Here is an 11723-nt window from a genome sequence, read left to right on the forward strand (position 1 = left end):
GCCGGGAGTTTAATAAACTCGACAGGCGGAAGAACGCATAGTGCCATCTGTCCATGCATGGGGGTTGTATGAGACGTAGCTGAAGCTGTTCTAGGCAGAATCCTGATCAAGGACGCGGTAATCCTTCAAGTTTCATTTATAATTGTAGCTAAAAGTGTCATTGACTATTTTAGGTACACGGGTGCGGAATTTGCGAAACATCTTTGTAAATGTAGTCTATTGAGAAATTTTAGATGGAAGAGGGTGGACGTAATAATTGGAAATGTAATACGACGATATTATCTAGCTGTTCTTGGGGAGATGTATATATTCGTTTTCTCGAGAACGATTTTAAGAGAAACACATAAAAATGTTTTTTTTTCACACCGCTACTCGGTGGTCCATGAAAGAGTCAGGCATGAACCTGAGGAGAAAGTGAAGTAGATGAGCAAGCTGCATAGCTAGTCCGCGGCCTTTTTCTGAATAGCTTCAAGGGCTTATCTGACCAATTAGCAGCCGCTGGCTAGAAAGATGCCGACCAGTGTTGGTGCCTCAGGATGGGGGCTTCAATCTTCAACATAATCTACAATATCTCATAATATACTTTAGTAGTTGTTGGGCCTCTCTGTGTTTCTTCAACATGAAAGCACAAACGCTGGCCATCATACAATGTCTTGATGGGTTCCTGGATCAAGAAACTCAAATTAGTCGACAATGTAAATTTCTGCGAGATTTAATTTGTACCTGGATTACTGAATAGTTGACTAAAACTTTTGTATTGCCACTGCCCGGCTCAATGGAGCCATATCCTTTGGTTCCATTGTACGACTTGACATGTCCACATTCCTTGGTTGTCTCCAACGCCAGCTGGGCACAGAGTGCAATATAGCCGGGGGAGGATAAGAGGTGAGATTTGAGACTATGGAAGCAGTCCAGCTGGTGACGTGATTTCAAGTTCAAAATTGGTCATATTAAATTCCATCGATTTCTTGGTCTTACAATCAGCGACGCCATGATCTGATATTCTGGAATGTTGTACTTCATAGCGGTGTACATTGTGCAGATCTCCAATCACCTATCACCCCGAGATCCTCTACACGTTCTGGAACTTTCATTTAGTTTCGCACTAAAAAGAAACCAACGCTATGAGCCTTGTACTTCGCATTGATGGCTCGATTTCCCTAGCTTCCCTTGAATTAGTGTTCGAGTGTTTCGTGATAATGCTCGGCATCATCAAAGGAGCTTTCACTTGTGTCGTGGACGGCGAAGAAGGCAGTGTCTGTGTAGCAATTTTATGTAAAATACATTACTCAATGTTCCTTATTCGTATCTTAAAATATAGAGACTATTCAAGATAGCGGTATAGAAAATGACGACCTACGTATCTAAACAGGACTTGTAACTTCAGCTTTGGCTGTTCGATACTGTACACATACTGTAACCAAACTTTCAATCTTGAGCAAAATAGGAAACCTCATTTCCCCACTTTTGACAATCGTTCCACGTGCGATGCCGTGCTATTTATGGTTTCCACCGATAAGAGGACCATCTAGGGGAGCAAAAGCGCCCCAAGATAGAGATCACGGTACTTGGCTGGCCAGGTTATGACGATAGTGTTCAGCAAATATCCCTAAGATTTTGCCTAGTTGAATATAGGATATAGCATCTTGGAAAGAGAGAATCATATCCCAGGAGCAATACCTCGCTTACTACTGATAGCAAGCTTTTGTGTCATTCTTGACCAGAGTACGTCAAGCTGTACGGACAGGGCTCTATTCTGTCTGAAGGGGCACCAAGAAGTCCTACAATCTAAGCAGGCATCCGTTGAAATATTCTGTTTTCAAGTAACTACAACAAGACGCTCGCGCACATTACGGCAAAATTATGATTGTGGACGAAGTCAAGCGTGCCTGGGTAACTTGCCTGATGTTCCTTGACTTGTGGACAAAGGCCAAGTCAAAGGCTTAAACGTCAAAATATTTTGTCGCACTGCGCGCCAACGCAGACCGGTACCACCAAGTGGCCGATACCCGTAGGCGTAAGGAGGTTGGTATCTCCGAAACAAAACCCCTACGCTGTACCTGTGGCCTTCCCCCTCCGAGCCTCGTCAACTTCTCCCTATCGTCATGGAATTTATTGGTACCCTTTGCTAGACGGCCTATAGTACCTTCTTCTTACAATCGATGACTACCCCAAGTCCGTGAATGAATCTCTTTGATTATCTTCGCTAGGAGCTACAACCAAATCCTTTTGGGTCACTCCACCTACCACCTTGCGGTTGAGGATAAGATTTCATTCAATTGTGTAGCAGACGTATTTTGAATGCTCTTTGTCGTATTTGCTACCTTCTTCCCATTCGGCAAATGGTTGAAAATTGAACTGATCTGACTACGGCTGATCCGTGGTACGATCACGGGGTAGGGCTAGGGGAGTACAACGTTGCGGGTGTACTACCGAAGTAACTAAGCGTGGGAGCATACTTCCGATTTTCTGAGTCGATCCGAGGTTGATCTGCATCGTCACCAAAAGAGCTATTGATCATCGCGAATACCTTCAGGGGAGGGGTAGTCTAGAGTAGGGCTCCGAAAGGAATAAAGGGATGCGAATATATGACATATTCATATTCGCACTCCACGAATATGAATAGAAGTTTTTTTTTTTGTTGAGTAACACGGTGGTCGAGCCTATGATGGGATCGTCAAGAGACGTATAAATAGATGAGGAGTCCCACCTCCCACAAGATAGTCAATCAAGACTCAATAAGGAGGGGGGGGGGGCAGACTAAGCTAGCCCTGTCCAAAAGGGAAACCCTCAAAAAAAATCTTTTTAATAAAAACTTTTTGCCAAATCTGTTGTCTTTGCACCACCCTCCCTTTGTCGCCCTCTCTTGTCTATTCTTAGTGTCCGCTTTTACTTGATCGCCTCCTCTTTGTCGATAGGGAGGTTATATTGAAGACTGATAAGGAGATCAGAGGACCATTGAAAACAGCCGGGTGCAAGAATTGGGGCACACGAGGTCAACGGGCAGCTACAGTAAAAGTAAGGGAGGGAGGTGAGTTCGGTCCGCATAGAGTCTAATAATCTTTTTTTTTTTTTTTGGAAAGGGGAAATTTCAAAAACTAAGTCAATAACTCACTGGCCTTCAACTTGGGCGGGACAGGCTTTAAATCTGCATCCCTGCCTCTTGGTCATGGTCCTTCCATCCCAACCGACCCTCTCTTAATACACACTTCCCTTTCTTGACACCCGACTTTTTCACCCCGCCCTGTATTATTCGGGAAGGGCATAATCTCCTATATATTGATAATTGCTAAACATCTTTATCTTTCTCTCACACACTCTCTCTCTCTCTCTCTCTCTCTCTCTCTCTCTCTCTCTCTCTCTCTCTCTCTCTCTCTCTCTCTCTCTCGCTCTCTCTCGGTCACACTAACAACCAAATCTTGCAGATTTCAATTTGACTATGTGCCCTAGAAACCTCGACACTATTTTGTACTTACCTATACTGCGATGAACCCCCCAAGGACTAGCTCGTCACCAAGTTCCCCACATCCACCGTAGAACAAATCGTGCTACATCCTCGACTCCATTGGTCCTTTGAGTGGGGTGACATTCCCGCTTGTGTGAAGCAGATCTCGGAAATGAGCTTCTATGATGGGTCGGCGCTAGTTAACGCGTATAGCACCTATGGCGTCGACCCCGCGCACGGCGCACTAGCCGTGATCAGGCCGGATGGGTTTGTGGGTCGTTGCGCAACTCGATGATGTGAAGCAGGTGGAGGGATATCTCCAGGCGTGTATAGAAATGTTTTTTAGGTGTAATCATGAGCCCATGCGTTAGTTTGCTGTGAATTGCTGTTGAATTGGTCTGTCTTCGAACTGAACTGCGTGTGCAGTGTATTCTATGTAAATTTGACCAGAAATGTGTGTATGTACCGTTCAATGATCGTACAAAACATACGCTAAACGAATGTAGGAGATTCCTTCTCCTGACGCTTGAACGCAATGGAATGAAAGCATCCATAATGAATCATATAAACGCCGTAGTCCTCCTAATGAGGAGATGTCTGGGACGAATGATGAATAGGCCTCGGGTCATGGGTATTGAAAATATCGACAGATGTAGAGTCGCGCTGAAATCAAAAGCACGAAGACGAGAAGCAAGTTTGACTGAGACACTGGTAGGAAGAGAGGTAAATGGCGACAGGTCTTGGCTCAGCATTTGCCATACACCTGGCAATAGCAAAGTTGCTCATCGGGACAACTAAAGGTGAAGAAAAAGGTCGTTAGCCCTTGCTATATCCAGAAAATCCAGAGAGAAGCAATCATTTACTAGATTGAGTTCATTCCAAAAATGATGTGCCAAAGAAACTCCATCACTCGCCCGGAAGAAGCATCATTCAACTCGGTGTCTATAATCCACTGCCGGAATTTGATATAATCCTCCCGCGGTCGCGCATGCACCTGGCTTCGCGAAACCGCAAATTGCGCGCAGCACGCGGCGCCGGAGAATAAATGCGCAGCTACCGCTGGTTGCGCAAGGTATATAGCCAATCTGCAGGCAAGTGGCAGCTTGGGCCCCCGTCTAAATGTATCAAGGGTCGCGCTTCTCATGCGCCCTGTGAAATGTTCCATGGTTTGCACGTGGCGAGCAGCATTCTTGGGAACAATTTAGAGGGAACAAAGGCCCTCTGGAAAAAAGTACTGCCGTCCAGAACGTCGTCGCGAAGGAGGTTACGTACTTCCCCACCGCGCTATTGGTTAGGGAGGCGTGCCGTGTGGGGCTTTCGGGTAACCCCTAAGACTCCATGGATGGTTATCACAGATAGATTATTTGTCAGTGAGAATGACGTGGACGCGATAAGATCAAGATTGCGCAACCTTGATGAGAAGAATAAATGCGATATAGACATATTTGAGAAAGTGAGAAACGAGCACCAATCCCCTGGGCCAGCGTGATCACTACAATAAGATTCGGCTATAAGTAGTATTAATAGTGGCTACGAGTATGCACATCATTCTGGTTTCGGGGGCTGAAAAGCGGATATCAAACTTCCGTCAATCTCTTATTAGTTGGGGCCGGGGGCCAAGGGTCATGCGAGGGGCCAGGGGAGGGAGGGATTGCTTGTTTCCGAGGCTTCAGATACAAGATAAACAACTCAACAGCAGAATTAAGACCTCGTTCATTGCCCATGTTCCGTAATACCAACTCTAGGTAGGATCTGAGGGCCTAGTATGAACGTTATCTGTGGACAGGATACTCTTCAAAATAAATAAATTTACTAGAAAAATATCATCAATATTCTCGAGTGTACTAGATAGTACTCTGTGTCATATCTCTAGTTGGTATTTTATAATGATGGGGGCCAAGAGCAAGCTTACTATTCAAGGAGGCTAAGTAACGGGATGCTTTGAAAGGCTGATAAATCCCTCTTCTCTAAAGTATCTAGGTGAAACTCGCCTAGGTCTATCTTTGTAGATTTGTGTCCGCTACTGGAAGTAGGCTATGGTAACCAGTTGCCCTCGCCTGGACCCCTGGTCTCCCTGGTGAGGACCGCTCGCCTGCCATTCCTCTTTGTGCTGTGTTCGTGTTACCTTTGACCCTATCCTTTCTCCATAGTAAAGAAACCATCGACAAGTAAAGGCTTCTCCTTCACATATTGAACACAATGAAGTTACCAGTAGAATGGACCGTGGAACGAACAGGACTGAAAAAGAAAACAGCTACACATTTTCCACCAGCCTACGAGGGCTTAGGTCTGATAATCCTATATAGACGTTGCCATTGACGAGACATTACATTGAGTAGATAACAAGATATCATCCCCTCCCCATCACCTATAGTATTCAACAATCCCAATCGTCAACAATCCCTCTCAAATCTCTGTACATGGGTTCCTGTCTTCATCGAAATCGCGCAGGTAGACAGGTAACTCATCCTGAACATAGAGCTTAAGTCTAGCACCTCCATCTTCTTTCAGTTCCCATTGTACGACAACCTTGCCCCTGTGTCCCACTATAGAGTAACCAGCAGCGTATGGCATAGAGTGGATATTGGTTTCGGACATGTCATTGTCAGTCAGCGCCTGAACAATAGCCTTGTATCCTATGGACTGTTTAGTTTTGAACGGTTTATCCGAGGAGTGCACGATATAGGCCTGCGTCTGAGTTGTGAAGTCGATTAGATCAAGAGCTGCCTCCAGAGGCGTGATGATCTTCTTTTGTGTTGCTTCTGCGTTGTCCATCGTCATTTCTGACCCATATTCCTGTGGGTAATGCCCGATGACAGCTCCCTGGCCATCGAGCACGACAACGACGGTACACCCATAGATCTCGCTTGTGCCGTATAAAGCTGCAGTTTTTGAATCAAACGAGACATGGACAGTACCACCTGTTTTTACCAAGTTGTTGCCTTTGATAGTCCCGTAAAGCTCTTCAAGAGCACTTGAGGTTTAATCGGGGACTATTTGGGGGCCCTCTTGAACACCTTGCGGCTCTGTTAGATCGCACTCATCGCATCTTCCTTTCTTTGACTTCTTGAATTTCTTGAAAATTCCAGACAATCCTCGAGTGTCCAAACTTTGACCTGGCGCTAGAGCAATATCTCTTCTATGAAAATCATTTTGAAAAGTCAGAAATCGAACCTCGTTTTCTTTTCTTGAAATTAAACTGGTAGGAACATACTGCTCTGCGGGTGCAGACTGCACTTGCACTGCAACCAGCAGCACAAGGAGCAGGGCCCCAAGAATAGAATTCAACAATCCTCTGGTACTCATGACGATTCGATTTTAAAAATATGCGACGCAAAGTATAGGAAGAAAAGGATATATGAAGTCAAGTGTGAACAACTGGCCGCCGTGCCTCTTCAAGATAACTCTACGAGAAGTTCCATCAGTTTTGGATTTGTATATATATGGTTTATCTCTTCCAGCCAATGTTTATTTATAGTCATGGGCCCCAAAGTGGGTTTGATGGGAAAGGACTAGTCAGATTGATCCTTGAGAATTGGCCCCCTTGGCTCCATCTTAGCCCCCAGCCCCCAGCCCCCAACCCCCATTTGTTTCACATAGGGGCCAATTCTGAATCCTGTCATCTCCGATGCACAACTATTGTGATGATTATTCTGACAGAACAAGCATTCTCGTCTATATTTGTCCATGGGCGGCCTGGCGAATGATTACTTCTCTTACGTAAGATTCCCCGCATTTTAGGCAGGTTGGTTTCTTAACTTCCATCTTTAAGGGGCTTAAAGCTAAGAAGTCTCATTCTTTATTCATAGTCAAACAGAGACTTAAAACCTTCCATTATCTTCTATCAGTCACCGATAAAATGAGCTATCCGAAAGGCAATACCTTTTTCCATAGGCTGAAAAGCCGTTGGCCTTTGCGGACTTCTCGGAAATCCCAACCGTTGATTTGCATGATGCCCGTCGAAATTCTTGAGGCTATTGCCATTCTACTAAAACCATCCGAGTTTCGCGCCCTCCGACTTGCCTGTAGAGATATTTATGAGAGTACAACCCACTCCTTTGGGCGGGAATTTCTAAAAACAGTGCACTTCGACCTTTCTCAAAATGCAATCGAACGCCTGTCAAAGATTGCAGAAAACCCTCATCTAAGGCAGCACGTTCAGCTGCTGGTCATCCAGGAACCTGAAGACAACTTGTTTGGACGTGGAATTTCATGGACAAGAGATTCTTCTGGTCATCTTGCTGTACCTGAAAAAGCAGTTCAGCAGTGGCAAACGGTGCTAAGTCGCCTAGTGAATTGTAAAGGATTTGAGATACGTCGCGAGCATTCCTTTGAAACTTCCGATCTTTCCGGTCTTAGGTCCAGTGAGGCTATTGCAGTCGTTCTTGGTATTATTGCCGAGGCATCTATCCCCGTGTCAGCTTTTGCCATTCATTTCAAACCCAAGGGAACGATAGGCAGCAACCACGTGGAAATGGAGTGCCTTAGCTCCCTAGATCTCGGAAAGCAAGGATTTATCGCCGCATGGGCCCATGTGCAAGACCTCAGCCTTCAATATACGATGGGATCAGATGATGCGAGCGAAGCTTTACAGACCGCCGACTGGACCATCGAATTGGTGCAATATGCCACAAGGCTCATTAAGTTGGATCTTAACTTCGACCTTGGGGACCAAGCAGATTCGATTATCCGCCGCCTATCCACTCTCAATTCATTGTGTCAACTTCAAGAGCTGACGTTGGAAAGCTTCAGCCTGGTATCCGAGGAAGCCCTTCCAGAATTCTTGTACATGGTTCGCAAAAGTCTACAAACTGTATCATTCTCCTCTTCTACACTGCCTGGTGGATGCTGGATTTCAATTTTAAAATGTTTGGGTAGTGAATTCCCATCGCTGAAGAGCATCAACTTGCAATTCCTGAGAGGAACAGATCAAGGTCTACTTCATTTCCCCCGACTCTCGGAAAGTCCAGATGTTGACGAGGGCACAAGCTTTACTGTTGAACAAAAAATGCGCCGCAGGGGGCTTTTGAACACGACTGTTGGCTACTCGGGCCCGAGTATGGGTAAAGCGATTTCGATCCTTGTGGAATGTGCTACCTTCGACTAATTATGCGACTATAATCTCATTCCTACACGGAAAGCATCATCGAGTTTTGCTGGGAGAGGTGCTTGCGGCCACGGAATCAATTGGCCGTCTGCGATCCAGGTTCTTTCCCGGTCACCAGTCAACCCATGAACGAAGCAGATATCAACTGCAGCATCTGCACAGTCGTACAGGACTTTGAGGCCTTCTGCCTTCTGTAAAAGTGGGGCAAACTGGCTCGCCGCTGCAGGGTGGAGGACGGCTTCCATGCATCATTTGTTGCGTATCAGATGCATTTTCGTACTGGCGCCAGCGGGGGGAGTGTCTCATCATTCAGAAGGCGCGGGATTCATACGAGCAGCCGAATAATTGAGAGGAAGAGAGATGAAAAGGAAGATCAGGGTATACTAGGATTCAGGGGTGGTCTGGCGACCAGGTACTAGTGCCATCACATGATAGTCATCGTGCATGAACTTGCTTAATTTACATATTGTAATGGGGGATTCCGCTCTCAACATCGGAGTCAGGTGATTGGGGCCTTAGTAACAAGGCAGCAATTTAGTTTCGGAAGGATAAGCAGCGTTCGTTCCATAGTATCAATAACAACCATGCGATGCGATGCATGTTCCCCCTTATGAAATGTTCTACTGAGGCTGCTGAGGTTGCGGTATCGATATACTGCTTATGAAAGGTTCTGTTATTCGTTCTATCGTCCCTCTCTAGCGTCTCTCTTTGTCTACGACTCTCCTGCACTCTGCGAGTGTGGTGGTTTTGGTCCTCTTGCAATCGACCCGTCTGCTTGACAGACTGCCAGCGAGCATTTCCATCTTACAATATGTACTTTATAGCACCATTTGAAACGTACAGAAAGTGGGTGTGGTGAGCTTTAAACTTTTGGCACCTGAAATAATTGTCGCGAAGCGACAGATTCTAGAGGCAACCCTACCCAAAATATTCAACTGATTCCCAGGAATCATTGGTTATCCATAGAACTTGCTGGTGAAGTGATGAACCAATGTAACAATTGAGAAACATGGTTAGACTGAGCTGGCCCGTGGTACTGTCCTACAACCTCGAAACCTCATTTATTTACGGCGTTTCTAATGTTATTTAACGACGCTCAACCAACACACATGATCTGTTTCCCGATAAGTTCACAGAAAGAGCGAATGTAACGTGCTGAAAGCTTGAAAGGACCTGTTCTAATTAAATAAAGCTATTTTTTGCCCACAAAGCCACATAGCGTCACGACTAAACATTGCGACTCAGCAATCATCTCACCGATTAGCTCCGTTCATGATCATTATGGTCACCGTCTGTCAATTTCAGTCTATTCTCGGTTCGTCAATTGGACTGAACTGTAGATTGATAAAATTTAAATGACGCTGTTGTTGATGTATCAATTTCAATGAAGAAATTAGAAAGTAAAAGCCAATTAGAAACTATAAGGGCCAAGGGTATTTCGATTAGAACTCCGGATACGGAAAGCGGAGATCAGTGGGGCAGGATCTTCCCGCCACCTCACATCCCCTGTTCGCCCCGGACTAGTGTGCTGCAAATCCTTTGACATGCTCTCTATTTAGTATTCCACTCCAGCGAAGGAAATGTCATTTAGAAATTTCTGCCCTCATGTTGAAATCTCCAAATATACCTTCTCGTCGAAGACAGTCACTTGTTAATGGACGACACACCTTTCGAAGCAGACTTAAACGTGCATTATCTCTGTCATCCTCCGAATCGAGTAAAGAGGCCAGATATAAAAGACCGAGGGTAAATAATATTGCTCAGAATGAGTCGTCTTTCGAAAACAATAGAGCTGTTGAAGGCAGAAAATTCGGAAGGGTCACCATTGGCGACCATGGGAGATACAGTCCGAGAATAAGATCAATCGGCCTGAAGCTCCATACTGGCCTGAAGAGCCTGCAAACTATAGCATTATTGCACTGAAGTGTGTTTTATGGTGAGTACTAAAAATAAAAATAGGTTGTTCTTTTACTAATGGAACTAAGACTAGATGAACGAACGAAGTTAGTCTTACAGGAAAATGCAAAGAGTTCGAGGGGGGATCCTGTGATCAAGGGGACCAGACAAAGAAGCTGGAAGAAGATTGGTATGAACATAGTGTCGCGAATCGTCTCGTAGAGCGAAAGACAAAAATTAACAGAAATCTGTATAGCTATTAATCATTTCAGGACAGGAGAAGTCCCGGGTTTTTATTATGACCTTTTCTCTTTTAGTTTTAAAGATAGGTCGTTTGGGGCCAGTAGACGAAAGGCCAATTGGGCCTTCGAATAGACCATGCATTCTACAAGGGCCAGTGTTTCAAAGCTGCGCGTTTCGCTGATAATTTCTGAGTTGGACTTAAATTTGTTGATAGTCAATCCTTCGTCAATCCTACCTTGTCGAAAGCTCGAAAATGATAATACCACTAGTATGCCAGCTATATCTATGGATGCTAATATAGAACGCTCAGATATATAATTTACGGCTCCTGACGGTTAGATTCTATCAAAGTTTGTAACACTACTAGTAGTATTCATAGATCTTCTTTATGCCAATTGAAACCAAAATACTGGAAGTTGATTGCATGTGTCTATATAACCTTGACCCGGACTCAAAGATGAATGTGCGATCCCTTCTATCTTAAGTCAAAGATGGCTGTGTAGACGATATATGATTTTCGGATTTCTTGACAGGCAAAGCATGATCTATGTATAATACCCACGGGGGCCAATCGACCATTATAGTAAATACTAACATTATAAGTTCATATACACTACAATCATACTAATATATTGGCTTGTTCCTGGACAGTAGGAGTCGAAATCTTGTATGTTTGCCTCAAAAGCCCTCGTGTGGGGGCTAAAGTTTTCTGGGGCAGGGAATACAGTAGGTTTATTTTGGTGCGCAAATTGTATACTAATATACGACCAACATAATCCTGGCAAAGGGGGCGGTTTTTAAATCGATTATTACCAGACTGGGAACTTCTGTGTAGAGTCCCTAAGGGGAAGGATTGCCAAGTGGGGCTTGATTGAGTCAAGTAAGTCGCCTCATTGCTTGGTTCTATATTCTGGATCCCTGGCCCCCAGACGTGTCCAAATTGGTACTACGTCATGCAGGTCCGAAATATGGACCCTGCTATCCACAACAGGGGCTCAAAACTTGCCTGTTGATTCCGTCTGTGAGAGCAAA

At 44.9% G+C, this 11723-nt stretch overlaps 2 protein-coding genes across 2 annotated transcripts; one reads left to right on the forward strand and one right to left on the reverse strand.

Annotated features, from left to right (window-relative positions):
* Window positions 1-5851: 5851 nt before the first annotated feature.
* N7481_008438 (uncharacterized protein) lies at window positions 5852-6751 on the reverse strand (the record flags this gene model as incomplete). Its single annotated transcript, XM_057267657.1, has 2 exons — window positions 5852-6419; window positions 6660-6751. 2 exons carry the CDS (start codon window positions 6749-6751, stop codon window positions 5852-5854), a joined length of 660 nt encoding a protein of 219 aa, XP_057121858.1.
* A 646-nt stretch (window positions 6752-7397) lies between these two features.
* N7481_008439 (uncharacterized protein) lies at window positions 7398-8552 on the forward strand (the record flags this gene model as incomplete). The annotated part of the gene is made up of 1 exon (XM_057267658.1): window positions 7398-8552. The coding sequence occupies one exon, from the start codon at window positions 7398-7400 to the stop codon at window positions 8550-8552; it is 1155 nt and encodes a 384-aa protein (XP_057121859.1).
* Between the last annotated feature and the right edge of the window lie 3171 nt (window positions 8553-11723).

The sequence above is a fragment of the Penicillium waksmanii genome, assembly GCF_028829765.1.
Source record: "Penicillium waksmanii strain IBT 27052 chromosome Unknown utg000007l:1.0-4314555.0:1.0-4317578.0, whole genome shotgun sequence".
In the NCBI taxonomy this organism is placed as follows: domain Eukaryota; kingdom Fungi; phylum Ascomycota; class Eurotiomycetes; order Eurotiales; family Aspergillaceae; genus Penicillium; species Penicillium waksmanii.